Genomic DNA, 21,884 nt, shown 5'->3' with positions numbered 1-21,884 from the left:
AGGCGCGTGGAAACCGGGCCCCGCCCTCGCCCGAGGGAGCTTTGCCACCGGCACCTCCGCCCACTGTCGGGGGCCGGGAGCGCGGGGACGCGAAGGACGCGCCCACCCGCGGGGATGGGGGGGCCGCCTCCCGCCGGTTACTAAGCGACCGCCCCGCCGCCCCCGCCACAGCGCCGGAGAGGCTCGCGTTATCCGTCTGACGAACCCCGGGCAGGGGCTGACCCCGCAGGCCCGGAGCCCCTCGGGCCCCCACCTCCCGCCCCGCCCGGCCCGGCCCGGCCCCACCTGGCCCGACCCGGCTGTGGAGACCGCGGGAGGGCGGAGAACGTCCCCCTGAGGTGAGGGGAAGAGAGGGACGCGCGACCCCAGCCCGGCCCGACTCACCCTGCAGGAGGCGGATCTGCTGCCGTAACAGCTCCTTTTCCTCCATCTCCCGAGTCCGCGACGCCCGGCCAGGCCCCCGCAACGTCATCGCCGCGCGACCGTTTCCCTGTGGGCGGGGCGGGCGGAGCGCGAGCGGCTCCGAGACTGCGCACTGCAGCCAGGCCCGGCCTCCTCCGGGTCTCCGGGGACGCACCGTCGCCCTGGCAACGCCTGCAGGCCACGCATGCGCAGAGCAAAGGATAGGGAGCTGTCACTGCGGGGCGAAGGAGAAGGCGGGGAGGGGGGCGGGGGGAAGGCCGTGGGGGTCACCGGTGAAGGGGCTCTCGTTCCCCGCGGGACTGGGACGAGTCGCAGCACAGCCCTTCCCAGCCTCCGCCTGCCCCCATCTCTGTTCTTCCGCCTTTACCAGCCCAGCCTGCACCCCTTTGAGAATTCCTCCCGCCAGGCTCTCAGGGGGGCCGGTGGCTGGCAGGCTGGGACCACTCCTCACGGATGCCGCCCGCGCCTGTATCCCGCACGGAGGGGCGAGCAGGAAGTGGTTGGGAGAGAACTGCCCTCGAGGCCCCCGTAGGTCCTTCACCCCAGCATCTCATCCCGCATCGACCCTCACTGCCAAGTGTAATTCAGCCCCTGAGAGATCCTCCCGGAAGAAAATGTTGTCATTGCCCGGCCGGCGTGGCTCAGAGCGCCGACCTATGAACCGGGAGGTCAGGGTTCATGTGCCGGGGTTGCCGGCTGGATCCCCCCAGGGGGCGTGCAGGAGGCAGGCAATCCAGGGTTCTCTTACGGATGTTTCTCTCTGTCTCCCTTTCCCATCCATTCTGAAATCTATAAAAACATTTTTTAAAAAAAAGAAAATGTTATTCGTCAGCTGCTCCCTTCAGCAGGCTCTCAGGACCACGACGGAGGGTGGTGTGAGTCGCACCGGACCGTCTCCCCCATGCCCTCCTCTGGGCGAAGCGTGGGCGCCCCTGCCGGGGTTCCAGCAGCACTTCCTCCCGCTGGGCAGAGCCGGAGGCTCCCACACCTGAAGCAGGACAAGGGCTGCTTCCCCTGCCCAGGCCCAGCGGGAGGGCTGGGTTCCGCGTGCCCCACCGCCGGCCGGGGAAAGCCGGGGAGCCGGGCAGGACGCGTAATCCCGCGGCTACGCGCCGGGCACTGCGTGCGGGGCCGGGAGACCAGGGCGCAAGCGCGGGGGTGGGGGGATGGGGCGGGCACAGAGAATTCCGGAGGGCGGGGCTGCCGGGCGTGGACTCCCGGCACGGGGCGGGGCGGCCCCTGGCTGCTCCCCAAGGCCCGCGAGGCCGCGCTGGAATCCACGGCCCGCAGCTCCGCCCGCCCAGAGTCCCTGCGGAACGGGACCTCCCGACCTCGCTAGCCTCCGAGTCCAGGTCTAGGGCGGGCCCGCCGGGCGCTCCTTTGAAGCGTAGGGGGTTCCGGGAGCCGGCACCCCCCGCCAGGTCTCAGCCATCCGGCCTCCGCGTCCCGTCCTGGCTGGGCTCGGAGGCCGACTCCTCTCCCGGAGCCCATTCTGCCTTCTCCCCCGCGGCGCTGCCCCGCGCTCCCTCCAGCGCACTCGCGGGTTATCTCCGGGATCTGAGTGCCCAGCCCTTCCCTCCCAGGTCCCTGCCCGCCAGGCCCCATTCCCAGCGCGTCTGGCCGGTCACCAGCCCCTGGGAGGGTCGGTGAGACGGGCCGGGCGGCAGTGGCTTCCTCTCCCTTAGAGCCGGCTCGGAGCGGCCCCTCCCCTCGCACACGCAGAAGCCCCCTCCCCCTCCCAGTCCCCAGCTCCGCACCCCACCCAGGTGGCCTGACCTTTCCCTGGGCGACCCACCACCTCCACATAACATGGGGTGGCCGGGGGGAGGAGGGCATGTGCCCCAGGGTTTCTGGTTGTCTCTCTGCTGTGCGCCCTGCGTGCCTAGGAGGGATGGAAGGTGCACCCCAGCCCGGCGCACTTCCTCCTTCCTTTCCTCCCCAGCGGCCCACTTCCCGCCTCTGGGCTGACCTCCCTGTCCTCTGAGTCAGGAGGCAACACCGCCGGCCAACACAGTGCTTCTCGTTTGGGTTGTTCTTCAGGAGCAGCTGCGGCCATGGATGGCGCGGGCCAGGCCGGGTCCTGCCCCCCCCCAGCTGGGCTGTGGCAGCCGGGGTCACTGCCTAAGGCAGGTGGGCACCGTGTGCCGTGCTGTCCCCAATTGCCACGTGGATGGCACCTGCCTGGCACTCTGTTCTGTGCCCCCTCCACCCTATTCTCCCACAGCAGCGCGCTGGTCACAGCCCCGCTGGAAGCCCAGGCCAGGTCACCCAGAGGAGGCCGCCCGCTCCTGCCCGTGGCCTGGAGCCTGCCCGCTGCACCCAGGCCACACAGAGCTTTGCCTGGGAAACAGGGAGAAGCGGGTGTGGCTGGAGGAGGCGGACCCTCCGGTGGATCCAGCATGCAGTCCCCAGCACACAAACACACAGCACATGCAAACATGCACACACAACACACATACGAATGCACATCCATTGTGTGCATGCAGCATGCACACAGGTGGACTCACACTCAGCCCTACTCAGGCTCTTAGAGTCTCCTGCCACCACCAGCAAGGATGTCCCCTCACACCAGCCAGTGGCTCCAGGGCCTGGATCAGAGCCGGGAGCCCCTCACCAGGCTGGACAGGCACCCATGGTCCCAGAGGCCCTCAGCTGGCAGCGCTCAGCCCCAGGCCTGCTCCCCTAGGCCCCCAGCACGAGGAGAAACCACAGGCAGGGACCGGAGCAGGCCAGCCCCCTGCCCGCCCGCCCCCAGGGCCTCGCCTGCCCTGTCCTGCCCAGGGTACCCAGCAGCTGCAGACTTCTGCTTGCACAAGACAACATCACTTTGTGTGTGTGTGTGTGTGGGGGGGTAACACGTTTTTATTGATTTCAGAGAGGAAGGGAGAGGCAGAGAGAGATAGAAACATCAGTGATGAGAGAAAAACATCCATCGATCCGCAGCCTCCCGCAAGCCCCACACCGGAGGTCCAGCCTGCAACCCCAGCATGTGCTCTGACAGGAAACTGAACCCGGGACCTCCTGGTTCCTAGGTCGAGGCTTAAGCACTGAGCCACGCCAGCCGGGCGGCAACGTTTCCTTTGAATCGGCCTTTCCAGTCACTGCAGCTGCAACAGGCCGGCACAGGAAGTCACCTGGCTCACAGCGACCGCCCTCACGGTGGGCACCTGGCACAGGGTGGAGGAGTGTCGGCCAGCAGCCCCGTGCCGTGCGGGCTCCCCAGCGTCCTCCTGGCTCAGGGGCAAGAGACGAGGTGTGGAGCAGGAGGAGGGGTGCGGGCCCGCTGCCTTGCACCGCACAGGATTCGCATGTGACCCGTGACCGAGGGCGCGGGGAGCCTGTGCCCGCCTGGAGAGTGCCACCTGGCTGCCTTGTCTGAGCAACAGCCTTGTTAGGAGAGAACTCAAGTGCCCCGTCATTCTCACGTTGAGAGCGTACAATCCCGTGGGTGTCGGCATCCGCAGGGCTGTGCAACCCTCACCACAATCGGCTAGAACGTTTGTTTACATCATCCCAAAGAAGCCGCGCCCCTACCAGCTGCCACCCCTCCCCCTCCCCAGCCCCGGGCACCCCCAGTACTTGCTGTGTGTATGGCTTCTGATTTTCTGAGCTGGCTTCTCTCACTGAGGATGGTGTTGTGTTTTTTTTGGGGGGGGGGTGTTGTTTTTGTTTTAATATATTTTTATTGATTTCAGAGAGGAAGGGAGAGGGAGAAACATCAATGTTGAGAGAGAATCACTGATCGGCTGCCTCCTGCATTCCCCACACTGGGGATGGAGCCCACAACCCAGGCATGTGCCCTGACCAGGAATCGAACCTGGGACCCTTCAGTCCCGCAGGCCAACGCTCTATCCACCGAGCCACACCAGCCAGGGCAAGGAGGGTGTTTTGAGTTCTCCGTGCTGTCCAGGCAGCGGAACTTCACCACTCCTTCCCAGGGTGCGCTGGCTGACGGGCGGGGTGTCTGCGTCCGGCTGCTACCCACACTCGCGTGCAGGCCGACGTGACGGGGTCACCTCCTGGCCACACACCCCGGAGGGACCGGCTGGGGCGGGGCGCGCTGTCTCCCTGGCTGCGGAACCGCCAGAGGCACGTCCCTGCCACCGGTTCCTGCTCCCTCCCCAGCTCCTACCCACACCCCTGCCGCTGTGAGCGCCCCTCACTGGGTCCAATGTGCTTGTTGGCCGTGTGTACTTTACAGAGAAATGTCTGCTCGGCGCCTCCACTCGCCCCAGAGATTTGGAAGGAACCCGCCGGGGAGCTCAGCTGGCGGGGCGAGGCCCCTGGTCATTTCCGGCGGCGCCGGGCGGTCCCAGCCGCGTCTCCAGGTTTCACTTTTGGGTCCTGAGCCCGCGGCGGCTGAGCGCTGCTTTGGCGGCCCCAGAGCACAGCCTGCGCTAACCACGGCCCCAGCGACCTCGGCAACCTCGCTTCCTGCTCCCGGAATCAGGGCACCAAGGTCAAGGACACGGTGAGCTGCGCCCCCTGGCACCCGGGTGACCCTGTTCGCTCACACTGGGTCGTGGGTGCCGGCCCTTGGGGCGATGACCTGGTCCCAGCCCCCTCTAAGGACTCCCCCCAATCCCAGGCCCACCTGGGGAAGCCCAGGGCCCCTGGGAAGTGGCCCCTCACCAGCCAGACTGCAGGGGGCCCTGGAGGGGGCCCTTGCCTGGGCCCAGGTCTGCCTTGGTCTCTAAGCCCTGAAGCCTCAGCCTTTGACAAGTGGCTCATGAAGTTCTGGCCCCTGAGCAGCATCTTGGAGGCGGTGATTCTGTTTCTCCCTCTCTCCCTCCCCCCCGCCGCCCCACCCTTTGAACACTTCAGCCAGGGAGGCAGTGGCTACAGCAGACAGAGTATCGGCCTGGGGTCACCCCAAGGCCCCTGCCTTGCCCTGCCCTCCCTCCGGGGTGGCCCTAAGCCACGTTGGGCGGACAAAGTGATGGAGGCCTGGCTGTGTGACCCGAAGCTGACTGCCCCCCATCACTGACTGTCCAGGACTTTCCTGGGCGTCCCACTGAGGGATGTGGGAGATGGTTCCCCGGAGGGGCTCCCGGATCCTTGGAGGGATGGAGGGGACGGCAGGGAGGACCCGGTCCCTCTCTGTGCTGGGTCCTGCCAGTCAGCACGCCCAGGACTGACCATGCGGGTGGCTTCGGAAGGAAACGGCGCACGCACAACTGTCCCCTCCCCTCTTGCCCAGTCCCACGGCCGCACCGGGCCTCCGCCTCCGGGGAGCATGGCGTCTGCCTTCGAACGGGTGGTGAAGAGCGTGGTCCAGGAGCTGGACCAGGGCAGGGAGCTGGTCCCCGTGGGCAGCCTGAGGAGCGCCACCAGCTTCCAGCCCTACTGCCTGCTGGGCAGGAGGCCCCCCAGCTCCTGGTTCTGGAGGTCCCGCTACAGGGGCGTCAACCTGTCCCTCAGGGACATCCTGGAGCCCGATGACCCCGAGCCAGGTACCGACGGGCGGATGCCCCCCCGCTTCCCCCCACACCTGCCTGGGCCTCGGGCTCTGCGTCCCCAGAAGGCCGCTCCTTTACAAGGGTCCTGGTGCCCGGGGGCGGGGGGGGGGGGCACGTGGGCATGGCGGGCGGAGGGCCTCAGCTCCGTCTCCTTCCAGCCGTCCAGTGCATCGGTCCCTTCCAGTTCCAAGACGCGGTGGACGGGCAGCTGCAGGGCCGCGTGGAGCTGACGGGGGGCCCAGGGCAGGGCGGGTTCTCGGGCGGGGCCGCCGTGTCCGGCAGCTCCAGCGCCTCCATGAACGTGTGCACGCTGCGAGTGGACCCCAACACCTGGGCAGCCATGCTCCAGGAGAGGTGAGCCCCCAGACCTGGGGCAGGCCTCGGGGGCAGGCCCTGCGGACCCCACATAGTCCGGGGTCACAGGGGGGGGGCGCACCCAGGCAGGGGCTGCTGGGACTGGCAGAGGGAAGGAGGCCGCAGAGGTCACGGGGCCTTGTTCTGCTCCTGGGCCCAGGCCCCTGAGAGGAGGCAGGGTTCCTGGGGGGAGCGGACACGGGGACACGGTGGGGGGTGTTACCGCAAAGTGGAGACCGAAACGTGAGCTCAAGGAGTTGGGGGAGAGAGCAACCCGTGAGCCGCAGGGGGAGGGGTGTCCACGTGTCCCTGCCGGGCCTCGTCCCTCCTCCTGGCACCCTCACCCCCACCCACAAGCACTGGTGGGAGCGCCGAGGGAGGGGAGTTCAGCCACCCGGACCTGGGCCTCCCCGGAACTCCCGGTCCCCGCAGCCGCCAGCCCCTGTCATCCCTGCCGGTGGACAGAGGCTGAGGGTGGGGAGGAAGGCGGGTCCCTGGGCGGGGTGCGGAGCAGGTGCACCCTAACCTCCTGCCCACCCCCCTCGGCGCAGGCGCCTTCGGCGGCCGGAGCACAAAGTCCTGCAGCAGCTGCGCAGCCGCGGGGACGACGTGTTCGTGGTGACGGAGGTGCTGCAGACGCAGAAGGAGGTGGAGGTCACCCGCACCCACAGGCAGGAGGGCTCGGGCCAGTTTGCGCTGCCCGGGGCCATGTGCTTTCAGGTGTGGACGCCGGACGTGCCAAGGGCGGGGGAGGGCAGGGCCCTGGTGCCAGGCAGGTCCGGCCCCAGCCACTCCCGGCCCCAGGACCCCGCAGCTCTGAGCCCAGCTCTGCCCCCAGGGCCAGGGCCAGGGCCACCTGAGCCGGAAGAGGACCGTCACCATCCCCGCGGGCAGCACCCTCGCGTTCCAGGTGGCCCAGCTGGTCATCACCGGGTCGAACTGGGGTGAGCGAGCGGGGCTTGGGGTGACTTCTGGGCCCAGACGCCGGGGCGAAGACGCAGGGAGGCCTGGGGGGTGCGGGCATCTGGCTGGGCAGCTCTCTGGGTCGGGGTGTGTGGGAGGTTGGGGCGCACTTTAGGGACTGTGAGGGGAGCCCCAGTGGGTGAGGGGAAGGCTGGAGCCTCGGCCAACCTGCCCCCCACCTCTGCTCCCACGCGGCCGCCAGACATCGTCTTCATCCCCAACAAGAAGCAGAGGACCTTCGAGCCGCCCCCAAGAGGTGAGGCCCAGGGACCCCCCAGCCCGGCCTGGGCATGGGACAGGCTCCCGGCTGCTGAGGCACCTCCTGCACAGCATGGGGCAGCCGGGAGCCTGCTGAGGGGGCATGTCCACACACACACACACACACACACACACACACACACACACACACACACGTCGCCCCTGCTCTGGGCTCAGTGGAGGGGGGGCGGGGGGCCTCGGGGCCGCTCCCTGTGCTGACCAGCTCTCCCCGGCCAGGCCACCCGCTTCGCAGCCCAGCAAGCAGCCAGCCCCAGTGGCCGTTCCCCCACGTCTCCATAAGGTCCTTAGTTGAGCGCCTCTTGTCAGGTCAGTACCTTCCTGACCAGCCCTGGGGCACCTGGTGGGCTCCCCTTCTTCCTCCTGGGGGTCTCCTCGTCCGGAGCAGGGCTCTCGGCCCTGTGGACGCCCAGGCAGTGCCAGCCCTGTCCCCACAGATGGGCCGGAGGAGGCCAGGCGGGCGCCCGCGGAGGACTTCCCGGGCCTGCAGGCGGAGGTGAAGGCCTGGGCCCGGGGCCTGGAGAACCTGTCCAGGCCGCTGTGCGAGCAGCTGCTGAGGGGCCTGAGGCAGGTGCTGCGGGATGAGCCGGCCCTGGAAGCCCTGGAGGAGTCGGTGAGCAGCCCCTGGGGTGGGGGTTCAGGGGGCGGGGCCTGCCCTGGCCGGCGGGCTCACCTGCCCCCCCTGTGCCCGCAGCTGGAGCAGGGCCTGTGCTGCGGGCGGGCGGAGCCCCTACAGGGTCCCGTGGGCGACATCCTGGAGTGCCTGGTCCTCCCCTGCCGGACGCTGGTGGAGGAGCTGGCCCGCTCCATCGCCTACCTGCTGGGAGCCCTGGCTGGTGAGGGCCCAGGGCTGGGGCAGATGGGCAGGCGTGTGGGCTTCTCAGCAGGGCCTCCCGGAGCCCCTCTTACCCCAGTCTCTCCGCAGTGCTGAGCGAAACCCAGCACGAGCTGCTGGCCGAGGCACTGGAGGCCAGGGCCCTGTCAGAGCCCTTCCAGCTGGTGAGAGGCCCAGATGCCGGGGGGGGGGGGGGACGGGGAGGGGGGGAGAGGCTGGGCTGTGGGGGGGGCCTGGTACCTCTGGGAGGGGGTGATGCCTGGGGGACTCAGGGACAACTTCCCACCCTGTCCTGGCAGGTGGAGAGCCTTTTGGAGCAGACCACCCCGTGGCAGGAGCCCAGGGCCCTGTCCCTGCCCCCCGGGCTCCTGGGGAGCAGCTGGGGCCCTGAGGTGCCCACCTGGACCCTGCTGGAGGCATGCGGCCTCGAGCTCCAGGCGGGCGCCCCCCAGGCGTGCTGGAGGCCCGAGGCCCAGGGCCGCACGTGTGCGCTCTATGCCTGCCTGGCCCTGCTGATGAAGCTGAGCCAGCTCTGCTAGCCGCCGGCCTGCCCCAGGCAGCTCCCGGCAGGGAGAGCTCCAGCCTGGGGAGATGGAGCCCAGCCCAGCCGAGGCCCGATCCCCACGGGACTGGGGGGCTGGGGAGAGTCAATAAATGTGATACACAAGGGGAAGACGGTCGTCAAGTTTCTGAGGGGCTCTAGACCTGGGAGAGGGGGCAGGGGTGGGGACCTGCTCACACAGGAGAGGGAGGAATGAGGGACCAAGAGCAGGCATCTGCCCCAGGGCCTCACTCCGGTCACACTGATCACACCATGCGGCTGAGGAAAGCCTGCCCCGTGCTGACCTGGCCCCTTGGGAGGGACCACAGGTGGCTGGAGCCCTGGCCCCTCCCCAGCGTGCTGGCCGAGAAGATGGGGGTGGGGTGGGGGGCAGTCCCACCGGCAGTTCTCCCCCTGCCTCAGGGACTTGACACACCACTGCAGGCACGGGGCCCATCCTCAGCCTGAGGGGCCCCAAAGGGGGCTGGGGTGCGTGTGGTGAGCAGGGGTGAGTGCTCAGGGCACAGACTCTACACTCCTGGGGCTGCCTGAGGCTCCTGGGGAGGCAGGGACCCGAGCCAGAGCCGCTGGCCTCCGTCCGCACCTCGTCCAGGTACATCTGCTGAGGTCACAGGACCCAGAGCCCTGTGGGCCGGCGCCTGGAGGAGTGGCCGCGTGAGGACCGATGGGAGCTGGTCAGCTGGGAGTTTGCCCTCCGCGGGGCGCACAGTCGCCCTTCTCCCCTCAGTGGGCGGGGCCTCTGGCCGGCGTGCACTCCGGGGCAGGCAGGCAGGCGGCTTCAGGGTTCACCAAAGAGGGGGCCGTGGGTTCGGCTGGGATATTACCCCACACAAACCCAGGGCCCAAGCCCAACAGGGCACTAACATGAAAACAGAAGACAGTGCCCCCCAACAGGCCAGGCCCAGGGACAGGAAGCCCTAGAAATCGACCCCACACCGAGAAGAGGCTCTCGAGGCCCCTCCGGCCCATTTGTCCCTCCAGGACCAGGGCCCACTCTGGGAACGCTCGTGGGGCGACTTGAAAGGCAAAAGCCAGGGAGGGGGTCGGAGCAGCCCAGGTCTCGGAAAGCAGTGCATCAGCGCTGCAGACGCGGGACCGAGACGCTGCCTGAGGCCCGGGGAAAAGGCAGCCCCCCAAGCCCCCTGCCCGTACTTCTGCCCACACGCGGCCTTATCTACACCAACCCGCCCCCCCCAGACCCCGGCCTTAGACAGACGGGACGGGACCCTTTTGATCACGCATGTTTACTACTCCAGGCCTTCCTGAGGGGTCCCAGCCTGGAGGGACTGCCCCCAACCCTCCACCAGGCTGTGTGAGTCACAGCCCCGCTGAGGCAGCAGCTGGGGCAGGGGCTTGAGGGGGAGGGGCACGCTGGGCGGAGGGACCTGCCCAGCCCAGAGCCAGCGGGGCTTCCTCCCTGCCCATCGGCCATGCTTTCCTCATTCAACCCTTGCAGGGCGCTGGGTGCCAGCCAGCAGGCTCAGTCTGGTGGGGGTGCAGAGGCCGGCGCCCCACCGGAACCCACAGGTGTAGCACCCGGCCTAGGATGTCCGTAGAGAGGTCGGTGGCGCCCTCTGGAGGAGGCTCGGTGGGGTCTGACGCTGTGACCAGGAGCAGGAAGTGCGCCTGGAAGTGCCCGGGAACTGGGTGCCCAGCAGGGCCCCGCAGGCAGGGAGGGGAGGCCAGGCGAGGCCCAGGAAGAGGCAGCCCATCGGGCAGCAGCTCACGGGGCTGTTTCAGCTTCACAGTGTCCTCCACCAGAGCCCAGTGTGGGCGGCCAGGTGTGGTCTGGGCCAGGGGCTGGGAGAGCAACAGGCCCTCGGAGGGACAGGTGGGCCCACAGGTGCAAGGGGCTGAGGGTGAATGGTGCGCGCACAGAGCGCTGATTGCCTCTCAGGAACGTGGCCGTCACGGTGGGGAGCTCCTACCGAGGAGTCTGGGTGCAGCAGGCCTTGCAGCGGCTGGGGTGGGTTTGGGGGTGGGGGTGACACCCGCGTCCCAGGCCCAGGCCCCAGGCTGCCCACAGAGCGCTGGGGCGCCCGACTCAGATGCCCAGACGCTCCGGAGGCCGACAGGCCTGGGGCCAGGCTCAGCCGGGTCGGGAGCAGCCCCACCGGCCCGCGAGGCTCCGGCGTTGGAAGGGGTTGTCGGGGTAGACGGGCGGAGGCCGGTCGGGGCGGGCGCGGCGCTGGCGGAGGCGGAGGCGGAGGCGGGGGAAGCGCAGGCCCTGCCCACTGCCCTGCGCGCGGGCCAGCAGCGCCACCTGCTGGGAGGATACTTGCGCCGCGGCGACCACGGCCGGCTCGGGGTCGCTCTGCAGCTGCCCCAGGTCTGCGTGGGGGTGAGGGTGGGGGGAACAAAAGGGTTCAGGCACGGTGGGGGGCTCTCAGAACCGACACGCGCCCCAGGAGCCTTGGCGCCTGCACTCCCACCCCCTCTGCCCAAGCACCACCACCTCTCCAGGACGCACACCCTGGAGAGGTGGGACTCACCCTGGAACAGGGAGTCCAGCAGGTCCTGGCTGAAGCGGCTGGGGCTGCTGTGATGGACAAGGAAGCCTGGATGAAGGCAAACCCGTGAGTGCCGGCCCCGCACCCCGCAGGCAGGTGCCGACCCAGCGCCCTGACCTCCGCCTGCAGGGACAGTTTGACACCCGGATGTCTCACCTATGAGCACAGCCGCTGCCCGGCGCAGGGGGTCCTGTGGGCTCCTCAGGTAGCCCTGGGTCTGGCTCAGGAAGCTGGGCACATGGCTCGGGTACCACTGCACCTGGGGACATAAGGGTTCGTGGCAGGAGAGCCAGTTCTGCGTGGAGAGAGGTGGCAGAGGTGACCCCGGGGCTGGCGTCTCCTGGGGAGTGCCCAGGCAAGGGGTCAGGGCCTGAGGGCTTAGACCTGCCACCAACTTGGCTGGGAGGGTGGGGAGACTCCATTTTGGGGTGATGGGCCACGTGGGAAGCTGGCCACACCCCATCACTGTCACTGTCCCCCACCTACCAGGCGGTGGCAGATGCGACTCAGGGCCTCGGGGCTGTCGTAGTGGGCCACAGTGACCATCTCCTCCAGCAGGCCCCAGCGCAGGGCCCGGTCACAGCGCACCAGTGTCCACTCGGAGCTCTGGAACGGGGGAGGGCGGCGGGGGAGGGGTCCAAAAGGTGGCAGAGGTGACTTGGGTGTGGCCAGCACCAGGGTTGGAGAAGTCCAGGGCAGGAGGCCCAGGACACGGGGAGCCCAGGAGGCCTGCGCCTGAGGTCCGTGAGGAAGCCCCAACCTGCCATCTTGGGAGAGGTAGTGGGGTGGGGCTGGGTGGGAACTGGGTGGGGCCGGCAGCCGTGGGACAGTCTGCAGGGGCGACTGACCTCGGCAGCATCCAGGCTGGGGTCATGCAGGCGCAGCAGCAGCGGCACCAGGCTCCTCAGCACCAGCTTCCGCAGGGGCCCTCGAAGCCCCACGCGGAGCCCGCCCCGGCCCCGCCGCACCAGCGTCCCGAGGAGCCCGACCGCCGAGGCCCGGACCGAGTCTCTGGCCTGCGAGGGAGGGCGCTGTCAGGGCGGGGCGGGAGGAAGAGGGTCTCAGGAGTCAGCTGTCTGGGGGCGAGGTCTGGTGTCCTGGAGCCAGAAGGGCTGGGCCTTGTTGGGGCGGAGCCTGGCGGAGGCGGGGGGCGGGGCCCGGGGAGGAGGGCGGAGCCTTGCGGGGGCGGGGCCCGGGGAGGAGGGCGGGGCCCGGGGAGGAAGCCTGGGCTCCGGGTGGTGCTCACGTCGTCCAGCAGCGGTGGGAGGCGCGACCCCAGCTCGGTGCTCAGGCGCCGTACGGGCGCCCGCGGCTGCTGCAGGACCCTCCTTAGTGCGCCCAGCGCGGCGCCCACGAGTCGCGCGTCGCCCTCGCCCAGGGCGCCCAGAAGCGCGGGGAGCAGCGCCCGCCCGTGCCGCACCTGCGGAGGCAAGGGGTCGTGGGCGGAGCTCTCAGACCGCGCCCCGCCCCGCCCCGTGCCTCACCTTCCCGCGGTTCAGCGCTAGGTGGCCGAGGCCCAGCAGGCCCAGCCAGCGCACGGTGGGCTCCGGGTCGCTCCGCCAGGCGCGCAGACGCTCCAGGATGGCCTCCTCCCGCAGGAGCCGCGCGGTGGGACAGCTCTGCAACAGCTGGGCGGGGGCCCGGGGTCAGCGGCTCGCGGGCCGGTGCAGGCGACCAAGGCCACGGTTCCCCTCCCCACCCACCCGGACACGGGCTCACCCCGGTGAAGAAGGCCATGGCCGTGAGGCGCTGAGTGTCATCGGCGCTGCGCAGTCGGGGCAGCAAATCCGCGAAGAGGCCCCGCAGGTGGTGGTCCGCGTGGGCCACCATGGCGCTGGTGGGAGGCGATGGGAACTCTACTTGTCCTCGCTCCGGGAGAAGCCTCCACCGACCACCCTCATGCTCCCGCCTCCCCCCTCCTCGCCCCCCCCCCCCCGCCTCGCACCTGGTCAGCAGCAGGACACCCTCCAGGTGGGTGTGGGCTCCTGCCAGCCGCCTCCAGCCTCCAGCCTGCTCCATGCACGTGACCACCATGCGGCCGCCGTCCCCGGTGAGCAGGGCCTTCAAGGCCTCCACGGCGCAGCTGGAGGGTGGGGCGGGAGAGAGGGCGGTGAGGGCGGGTGGGCAGAGGGCGCTGGGCCAGCCCTCCCTTCCCCAGCGCGCCCGCACCTGGCATGGCTGTGCGGTGGTCCACGGTCAGAGGCGGCCCAAACCTTGTGGGCGTCGGGGGAGCGTGGGCCCAGGGCCAGCTCGTGCAGCTGTGTGACCAGCGCCAGGAGCAGGTGCGAGTAGAAGCCCCGCGTGGCGCCCACGCAGCCGGACACGGACAGCATCTCCCCGAGGGCGCGAGTGGCCTGTGGAACAAGCCGCCCACTCAGGCTCGGCCCCACCGTGGGCAGGAGGAGGGGCCGCAGCTTCGGATGCTCAGGCTCATTACAGATGTGTGTGACCCTCAGCCCAGAAACCCCTGTGGCCTGGCCGGCCCCACCCCTCAAGTGGGGGTCGGGGCCCCCGCCCTGCCGGCTGGAGTCACCTACTGCCAGTGCCTCCTGCTGGGGTCCCGCGGTGCCCTTCAGCGCCCACAGCAGCTGCACCAGCACCTGCCCGTTCACACGCTGGTTCCGGCTCAGGCTGCGCCACAGCTCGGCCGCCGCCCTGGGGGCACGGGGTTCATGAGACAGGGTCCCTGCTGGTGTACAGGTCAGGGTGGGGTGGCCACGGAGACTCCAGCAGGGGAGGAGCTGATAAACCATCCCCACCCCCTCGTGCACCCCCAATTCCAGAGAAACAAGCTAAGTGGCATCTGTGCAGGCGGCGGAGCGGGGTGGGCCGGAGCAGCGTGGAAGCCTGTCCCGCAGCGACAGAGACACACCTGCATCATAAACACGCACAGAGGGGGTGCAGGTGTCGGAGCATCACCCCGTACAGTAACCCGTAAAAAAGGCTGAGGGTTCAATTCCGGGTCAGGGTACATACCTAGGTTGTGGGTTCTGTCCCCGGTTGGGGTACAGATGGAAGGCAACCAGTCAATGCTTCTCTTTCACATTGATGTTTCTCTCCCCCTCTCTCTCCCCCTCTCTCTCATCTGTAAACATATCCTCAGGTGAGGATTTAAAAAAAAACAAAACAACACACTCCCGTGGAGAGTTGTAACCAGATAACTTCTGGAGCCAATTAAACCAAAGAGCCGGGGACATTGGGCACAGAAGCCACTCAGCCCACTGACCCCGCCTTGCAGCACACCTGCCCCCCCCCCCCCCCGCACCTCCTGCAGGCTGGGCCCAGGGGCAACCGGGAGAGAAAATCCAGGCCCCCCAAGCCAGGAACCCAGTGCCCAGGTCCGAAGTGGGGGGGAGGGGGGAGGAGGTTCTGCCACCTCCACAACCTGTCCACTGGGTCCAGACTCCACCACCGACAAGTGGGAAGGGGAGGAAGCTGCGTGGGGACGGGACATGGGGCTGAACCCCCCAGTAATCCCCCCAACTCCCGGGAGGGCACCAGAGCCCCCCAGCAACTCCCCCAGCTCCCGGGAGGGCACCAGACCCCCCCCAGTAATCCCCCAACTCCCGGGAGGGCACCAGAGCCCCCCAGCAACCCCCCCAGCTCCCGGGAGGGCACCAGACCCCCCCAGCAACTCCCCCAGCCCTGGCGCGTGGGCGGGGCGGGAGGTTACCGGTCCGGGGGCAGTGAGCAGGGCAGCAGCGCGCCCACCACATCGCGAGAGTGCTCCAGGGCCAGCGAGCTCAGCACCCGCAAGGCCGCTCGCCGGGGCCTCCCCTCGGCCAGGCTGGGCACCTGTGCCAGCAGCCCGAGCACCAGGGCCTGCACCTGGCGTGGAGAGGCGGGTGTCAGTGACCGGGCCTCCTTGACCCCGGACGTCCACTCTGCCCACTCCAACACCCCCCCCCCCCCGGAGGGGACGAGGCCGGAGTCTCGGGGGCAAGAAGGGTTGGGGCTCACCTGGTCCTCCAGCCGCTGCCCCCGGGCTTCCAGGGCCGAGGACAGAGTGAGCGCCGTGGCCTGTGTCCCTGAGAGGCCAGCCTCTTCCAGGCAGGCCGCCATGTACAGCGCCAGGTCAGAGAGGGCCCCCTCCTCCCAGGAGCTCTGGGGGGCCTGGAGCGGGCGGGTGGGGTGTATGAAGTCCCCTTGCCTCTCCCAGGCCCCCCTCCAGGCCCCCTTCCCTCCCCATCCCACCTCTACCCCATGAAGTCCCTGCCCTCTTGTTCCCCAGACAGGGCAACTCCCATGCCTGCCCCCAGCGGCCCCCCTTTTCAGATCCCTGTCCCCCAGGCCATCCCCAGCTTTCCTTCCCTCCCACTCACCTGATGGGGCCCCTCAGGGGCTGGCTCCTGCCCATGGGGAGGGGAGTGGGGCTCCCGGGCAGCTGTGGGGGTGGCTGCGGCTACACTTCCAGGCTCCGCCTCAGGTTTGAGCTCAGGTTGGGGCTGAGGGCCCTTGGGAGGGGGTCTGGTGGGCTGCCCCTGGTTGGCCTGGATCCCTTCAGCCAGAGCTGTCAGGGTGAGGGCCCCCACAGGGCCTCCCGGGGCCCGGGCCCGGCCCCGGCCCCACACACCCCCAGCCATGGCTGTCACACAGCCCTCAGCAGGCCAGGCCACAGCACCTGCCAAGGGTTCTCCCAGGAAGTCATGCCCGAGCCTGACCTAGAAGCAGGCTGTGGGCGGGCGGGGCCCCGGAGGCGTGGTGGTGTGTGAGCCTTCGCTCCAAGTATGTGGGGGGTTGGGGAGCCACACAGGTTTCCCCGGGCGGGCGTGGCGCCCCTGGACAGACCCAATGGCCCGGCCCTCGGGTGGTGAGTGGCCTAAAGCCTGAGCAGGTGGGGTCTGGCTCTGCCCCCAGGGCCCAGGGGAGGGACAAGATTCCCAGGAGGTGGTCCATCTGCGAGGGGAGGGCAAGAAGGACCCTTGACCCTGACCTCAAACCCGCGGGGCAGGGGGACTGGGTAGGTGTGGACAGCCCTGAGGAGGCCTAGCCCCGGGCTGAGTCAGGTCCAGGCTGAGTCACTGCATTCTGACCCAGCTGGACATCCTGGGGTGATGGACAGCTGCCACCGCCTCCGAGCTGGGCGCAGCCCTGGGGCAGAGCAAACGAGGCAGGGGGAGCTGCACTGCTGCCTCCCCGCACCTGGCAGGGGACCTTCCGGGCCCTGGACAGTGTGAGGTGCCCCTCCCTCAGGGCTGGACCTCAGGGTTCCTGGGAAGTGGGCGCACAGCCGAGCAGTGGTGACCCGTAGGGACCTGGTTCTGCTGTTTGTGTCTCATACCCTCACTGTCACCTTAACCCAGCGACAGGGCAGGCATTGCCCAGGTGACCCCCGGAGCCGGAGCCGGAAGAGCTGGTTGGGCCAAATACCTGGCAGGGGAAGCGCCCCAGGCAGCACTCCCCACACCCATGGCCGCCCGGGCCACCTCCTGCGGCCTGGACAGCGAGGCCTGGGCCTCCCTGGGTCCTGCAGCCTAGACCCCCCCACCCCCCGAGCAGTCCCTTGGTGTTTTTCTTAGACTTTTATTGATTCCAGAGGGAGAGGGAGAGAGAGAGAAACATCAATGATGAGAGAGAATCATTGGTCGGCTGCCTCCTTCACACCCCACTAGGGATCGAGCCTGCAACCTGGGCAGGTGCCCCGACCGGGAACGGAACCACGACCTCCTGGGTCATAGGATGATGACCAACCACTGAGTCTCACCAGCCGGGCCTGAGCGGTTCTTTGGGGTCCAAGCTGCCAAAGCCAGTGGGGACCGACAGGCTTGCCTGCAGAGGCAGGGCCGGCCAGGGCCCCCGGGGCTAAGGTCGCCCAGGCAGATTGTGGGGGGCTGGCGGCAGCAGTGGTGGAGGCACCGGGGCTTCGCCTTGGCTTGGGAAGCTGGTGTCCCACTGACCCAGAGCCTGGGGCAGGGCCCTCGGCGGGTGTGGGAGCCCGAGGCCACGCGCTGATGCAGGAAACCCTGGCCGCTCATCCCCAACCCCTGGCTCCTGCTGCTGAGCCTCCAGCAGGGCGAGGCCTTCCACAGCAACTCCCGGGAGGGCACCAGAGCCCCCCAGCAATCCCCCCAACTCCCGGGAGGGCACCAGAGCCCCCCAGCAATCCCTCCAACTCCCGGGAGGGCACCAGAGCCCCCCAGCAATCCCTCCAACTCCCGGGAGGGCACCAGAGCCCCCCAGCAATCCCTCCAACTCCCGGGAGGGCACCAGAGCCCCCCAGCAATCCCTCCAACTCCCGGGAGGGCACCAGAGCCCCCCAGCAATACCCCCAACTCCCGGGAGGGCACCAGAGCCCCCCAGCAATACCCCCAACTCCTGGGAGGGCACCAGAGCCCCCCAGCAATACCCCCAACTCCCGGGAGGACACCAGAACCCCCCCCCACCCCGGCAACTCCCCCAGCTCCCTGCGCCCTGCCCCGTCCAGCCTCAGTTCTGCCCTCCCGGCCTCGGCCTAGCTCCAGCCTCAGCACAGGCCTTCCTGGGAGCATGACCTCTCCTCTGATTGCACCCCTCCCGGGGCCCTGGGAGAAGAAATGACACGTGACACGTGGGGACAGTGAGAGACTCGTGTTAACTTCGGGCAGCTCCACGGGGGCTCTCTCACAGGGAGGCTCCGGCGCTCAGCCTCCGCACCAGGGCCTGCAGCTGCTCCGACAGCGCCACCTGCAGGAGGAGAGGAGGCGACGCTGGTGGCCCTGGGGCGGAGGGCGCACCAGGGAGCTGCAGGGCTGGGTGCTCCACCCACCTGGTACCCGGCTGGCAGCTCCAGCCGTCTGTGGGCGGGGCTGAGCCGGCTCAGGGACCGCTGGGCGAAGGCTCTAGATTCGGCCAGAGATGGGAGGGGCTCACACAGCTGAGGGGAGAGAAGGGGGCTCAGGGTCAGGGCTCAGGGCTGGATGCGGGTGCAGGTGCAGACCAAGTGGGTGGGTGGAGCAGTCACCTGCCCCTGCTGGACCCAGAGTCGCAGGAGTGGTTCCACTTGGGCCGGCCTCACGGTACAGGCCTCCTGGGACCCTCGAGGCCAGACCCTCAGCTCCTGGCCGGCCTGGGGCGCCGGCTCCTCCGCCAGTTGCAGCAGGTCCAGCAGCGGAGACCCTGTGATGGGGGTTTGCGGGGTGGGGGGAGGGCACCAAGAATGATGTGGGGTCCTGGGGCGTGGAGGGGGACCACAGAGGTGTGGGGCCTCACCATCGGAGCCCAGGAGCCGGAAGGCGGCCTTGCTCCCGGGCAAGGTCTGCTTCTCGGGGTCCTCGGTCAGCTTCATCCGAGGCTGGCCTCCCACGGACACCAGCTGCAGGGACAGGGTGTTGAGAGAGCTGGGCCCTCCCCCCTCCCCCCCTCCCCAACCCATGATGCCCACGGCCCGCCCCCCATGGGCCCCAGTCCCCGTCTCTGCCTTGTAGACGCAGCCCAGGGAAGGCTGGCGGGGGCAGGTGACCACGCTGGTGCCAATGCCAATGACATCCACTTCGCTGCCCTGGAAGGGGAGAGGAGGGGCTCTGGGCTCAGCCCCCATCTGCAGGCCAGGGCCCTCCCAGCCACCCTCCGCCTGCCCCGCCCCACCTGCTGGGCCAGCCGGGCCAGCTCCTTCTCGTCAATGTTGTTGCTGACAGCGATGGGGACTGACTGCAGCCAGGGTGCCTGGAACCTGGGCGAGGGGTGGGCTCAGAAGTTCCTGATTCATCAGGGCTCCCTCCCTCCCTGGTCACGCCCCTCCCATGGGAGACTCTGTCCTCAGCCACACAGGCCACTGTGACCCTGCAGAGCCACCATGTCTCCATGGAGGTAGGCCCAGACCAGATCTCCTCACTGTGGGAAAGGCAGGGGCAGGGGGCAGGGGGCAGGGGCAGGGGCAGGGGCAGGGGCAGGGGCAGGGGCAGGGTCCCTCCCTCTCCTTGCCCCACCCCTATATCCGCACCCCTGAGGGGGTCTCTCAGCAGACGGCCCCGTGGACTCACTGGGCCGCCGTGGTCCGGAAGAGCGCCCGGATCTCCTGGGCCTGCTGCAGCAGGTCCCCACTGTCCAGGCGCACGCCCACAGCCCGGTAGCCCAGCTCCCCCAGGGCCAGGGCCACCGCCAGGAAGTTGGGAAGTCCGCTTCTGTGGCCGGGACAAGGAGGTCAGGGTACTGCAGCTTCTCCGCCGAGCCCCCCTCCTCCCCACTGTGTGTGGGGGTGCCTGGCCCCACCTCCTCACGCTGTAGGTGTCCAGCAGGCCCTGGAAGGCCCGGGGGAAGGCCAGGGCATAGGCCACAAAGGCCGCCCGCTCCCCGGGGTGTGGGTCCTGCACCCCCAGCCCCAGGTGGGCGCACACGCGTTCCAGCCACGCCTCCACACGGGTGGTCAGGTCCACCCTGGGGCCCTGACCAGCAGCCGGAGCCAACATCTAGGGAGAGGGATCAGCGAAGGGTGGGGACTCAGAGTTCACCCCTGGGTGAGGGTCTGAGCAGGGGCGATGCCACCTGCCTGCCACCTTCCCGGGGCCACACTGGCTACCTGCCCAGGTGGCTGCATGGGCCGGGCGTGGCTTCTGCCCTCGTGCAGAGGGCTGGACCCCCTCCTCCCGGCAGGCCTGGCCTTGGGGTCTGCCCTCTGGAGCTCAGGGGGAAGAGAAGGGTACTGACCGGGTCCGGAGGCACCTCAGTGCCAGAAAAGGAAGTGACGAAGGAATGCGCCAGGGTTCCCACCACGGGCACGCCCCGCAGCTGTCCTGCCAGCACGTTGCTGCTGCCGTCGAAGCCTAGGGCGGGCATCGGGCAGTGCTGGGGACTTCGGAGGGGGCCTCAGGCTGGGGGTCCTCCTCTGCCCCCCTTCCCTTCCTTCCCCGGCCTCACCCCCCAGGTAGCTGTAGGTGGAGGCCGTGAGACCCCCGTCGGGGCCCTGCGCACGCCGCAACCCCATTTCTAGCAGCCGTTTCTCAGGCCCTGCGATCAGGCGGAGTCGCGCCGCGTTGGTAGCAATGAGGCTGTGGGCAGCGAGTGGGCAGGGGACCAGGGTGAGGGTCACGAAGGCCCCACAACCCGCCCTCTCCTGGAGGCCGAGCGATGCACCCATGGAGCTCGGACCCGGGCGCACGCAGCCACGTCCACACCCCAAAGGACCGGCCTCCCGGAAGTCCAGGTCCTCCTGGGTCACCCCGGCCGGGGGTTGGGGGTTGGGGGGGCCCACCTGGCGTAGCTGACCAGGCAGAGGAGGGGCGTCTCCAGCAGCTGCACCACCAGCAGCGGCCCGGACACCTGCAGCAGCGGCACCTGCCGGGAGGGTGTCAGCTGGCGGCCGCACCGCCTCCCTCGGGCCCACCCTCCGCACCCCCGCCCCGCTCAGCCCGCACTCACGCCGGGGAAGGCGAGGGAGCCCTCGGGCAGGGCCCGCACCGTCACCCCGGAGCAGTCAAGGGCCCGGAGGTGCTCGAAGAACGCGGGGTCAGTGTCTGGGGGCAACACCGAGGCCAGGAACTGCACTTCTGGGGGCGACAAAGGCCCACGTGGGCTGGGGCAAGGGCGCGGCCAAGGTGGGCTCACCGGGCGGAACCGTCTCCTCGACCGAGGGGCTCACTTAAGGGCTTATCGGGGTCCCCCACCCGGTCGCGTGTGGGGCGAGCTTGTCGAGTGGGAGGGTCCTGTCTGGGGGAGTCCCTGGCGGCGAGGAGGGGCCGTGGTACCTGCGTCGCGCAGGTGGAAGGCGCGCAGGAAGCGCACGCAGTCGCGCAGCCCCGCGGCCAGCGCGAAGGCGCCGCCGAACGGGCACTGGCGGAAGAAGAGCTCGAACTCGGCGGGGTCGCGCGCCCGGCCCGCGCGCCAGTAGCCCAGCGCCATGGTGACCTGGTACAGGTCGGTGAGCAGCGGCCGAGCCGCCGCGCGCCCCTCGGGGTCCTGCTCTGCCGCCATCGCGCCTCGTCCCGGACTCCGGACTCTCCGCCCCGCCGGCACACGTGACCCCGCATCCCCAATAGCCGGTGCCCAGGCCTGCTCGTCACGACGCCTTTGGCCCTTGTGGACCGGCTCCCGGTGGGCGAGGACGCCCGGGAAGCCACCGCCTTTCCTGGCAACGGACGGGCGGGGCGGGGCGGGCGGTCTTTGGACAGGAGTCCCCTAGGCTGGAGCGGGCTGAAGTAGGGAATGTGTCCCCGTCCCAGGTCGCCCAGCTCCTCAGCCCCGTGAGCATGGTCCCCTCCTGCCTCCCCCAGCTCTGTGCATCGGGTGGGAGGGCACCAAAGGCAGTGGTGACCCCACGCCCTGCTGGACTGTCCCCGCCCCTCCTAGGAGCCACCCAGACCTGGGGAGGGGCAGATGGTGGAAGTGCTCCAGTCACTCCTCCTAGGTGTGGCCCGTCCTGTGCTCAGGAAGCAGCCAGCCTGGTGCCCACCTCCAGCAGGCACCCCGGCTTTCACCGAGCCCCACAGGAGCCCTGTAATACGGGGGAGCCTCAGTGCCCCCACCAAGGGGGCCGCTCCAACCAGAGGTAGCCGCAGCCCAGACCATTCTCCAATACCAAGAGCAGGTGT

General features: G+C 69.3%; 4 protein-coding genes across 6 annotated transcripts in view; 1 reads left to right on the top strand and 3 right to left on the bottom strand.

The window, feature by feature from the left end:
* The window catches only part of ZC3H3 (zinc finger CCCH-type containing 3), a gene marked incomplete at its 5' end in the record, with an annotated part of 45,401 nt that extends 44,929 nt beyond the window's left edge, over positions 1–472 (bottom strand). Inside the window, one exon of the mRNA XM_080646645.1 lies at positions 385–472. Coding sequence (XP_080502771.1) covers positions 385–472 — 88 coding nt within the window. The remainder of the gene's footprint in view (positions 1–384) is intronic.
* A 3,930-nt stretch (positions 473–4,402) lies between these two features.
* Positions 4,403–8,981, top strand: GSDMD (gasdermin D). The gene is made up of 12 exons (XM_080646283.1): positions 4,403–4,512; positions 4,625–4,894; positions 5,624–5,876; positions 6,041–6,236; positions 6,788–6,956; positions 7,075–7,180; positions 7,402–7,455; positions 7,695–7,784; positions 7,913–8,088; positions 8,170–8,311; positions 8,401–8,474; positions 8,610–8,981. Exons 3-12 carry the CDS (start codon positions 5,660–5,662, stop codon positions 8,847–8,849), a joined length of 1,464 nt encoding a protein of 487 aa, XP_080502409.1. The 5' UTR covers positions 4,403–4,512; positions 4,625–4,894; positions 5,624–5,659; the 3' UTR covers positions 8,850–8,981.
* A 1,123-nt stretch (positions 8,982–10,104) lies between these two features.
* Positions 10,105–15,965, bottom strand: MROH6 (maestro heat like repeat family member 6; the record flags this gene model as incomplete). The annotated part of the gene is made up of 14 exons (XM_080646796.1): positions 10,105–11,203; positions 11,365–11,430; positions 11,539–11,641; positions 11,869–11,988; positions 12,231–12,398; positions 12,629–12,802; positions 12,867–13,010; positions 13,102–13,216; positions 13,328–13,465; positions 13,552–13,736; positions 13,920–14,037; positions 15,056–15,210; positions 15,343–15,495; positions 15,705–15,965. 14 exons carry the CDS (start codon positions 15,963–15,965, stop codon positions 10,962–10,964), a joined length of 2,142 nt encoding a protein of 713 aa, XP_080502922.1. The 3' UTR covers positions 10,105–10,961.
* Positions 15,966–17,934: 1,969 nt separating this feature from the next.
* On the bottom strand, positions 17,935–21,315 carry NAPRT (nicotinate phosphoribosyltransferase). Of its 3 annotated transcripts, none has more exons than XM_080646272.1 (13): positions 21,042–21,315; positions 20,716–20,843; positions 20,549–20,631; positions 20,215–20,345; positions 20,005–20,120; positions 19,570–19,766; positions 19,341–19,481; positions 18,946–19,030; positions 18,779–18,859; positions 18,571–18,673; positions 18,323–18,477; positions 18,128–18,235; positions 17,935–18,045 (listed from the first exon to the last, which is right to left on the bottom strand). In XM_080646272.1, the coding sequence occupies exons 1-13, from the start codon at positions 21,265–21,267 to the stop codon at positions 17,983–17,985; spliced, it is 1,617 nt and encodes a 538-aa protein (XP_080502398.1). In that variant the 5' UTR covers positions 21,268–21,315; the 3' UTR covers positions 17,935–17,982. The 3 variants fall into 3 exon arrangements, with proteins under 3 accessions (XP_080502398.1, XP_080502399.1, XP_080502400.1); XM_080646273.1 differs by having other exon boundaries at positions 20,716–20,840; positions 21,042–21,287; XM_080646274.1 differs by lacking the exon at positions 20,716–20,843 and having other exon boundaries at positions 21,042–21,295.
* Between the last annotated feature and the right edge of the window lie 569 nt (positions 21,316–21,884).

The sequence above is a fragment of the Plecotus auritus genome (genome assembly GCF_963455305.1).
Source record: "Plecotus auritus genome assembly, chromosome: 11".
In the NCBI taxonomy this organism is placed as follows: domain Eukaryota; kingdom Metazoa; phylum Chordata; class Mammalia; order Chiroptera; family Vespertilionidae; genus Plecotus; species Plecotus auritus.
This window is presented reverse-complemented; position numbering and strand designations above follow the sequence as displayed.

What these genes read in the sequence shown, in the direction of transcription:
- GSDMD (XM_080646283.1), top strand. Translation starts at nt 5,660, where the DNA reads ATGGCGTCTGCCTTCGAACGGGTGGTGAAGAGCGTGGTCCAGGAGCTG. An exon ending in CATCACCGGGTCGAACTGGG is followed by an intron (nt 7,181 to 7,401) that starts GTGAGCGAGCGG and finishes CGCGGCCGCCAG; the next exon opens with ACATCGTCTTCATCCCCAAC. An exon ending in AGTTGAGCGCCTCTTGTCAG is followed by an intron (nt 7,785 to 7,912) that starts GTCAGTACCTTC and finishes CTGTCCCCACAG; the next exon opens with ATGGGCCGGAGGAGGCCAGG.
- NAPRT (XM_080646272.1), bottom strand. Translation starts at nt 21,267, where the DNA reads ATGGCGGCAGAGCAGGACCCCGAGGGGCGCGCGGCGGCTCGGCCGCTG. An exon ending in CACCTACAGCTACCTGGGGG is followed by an intron (nt 20,121 to 20,214) that starts GTGAGGCCGGGG and finishes TGCCCGCCCTAG; the next exon opens with GCTTCGACGGCAGCAGCAAC. An exon ending in TCTGGGTCCAGCAGGGGCAG is followed by an intron (nt 18,236 to 18,322) that starts GTGACTGCTCCA and finishes CTCTCCCCTCAG; the next exon opens with CTGTGTGAGCCCCTCCCATC.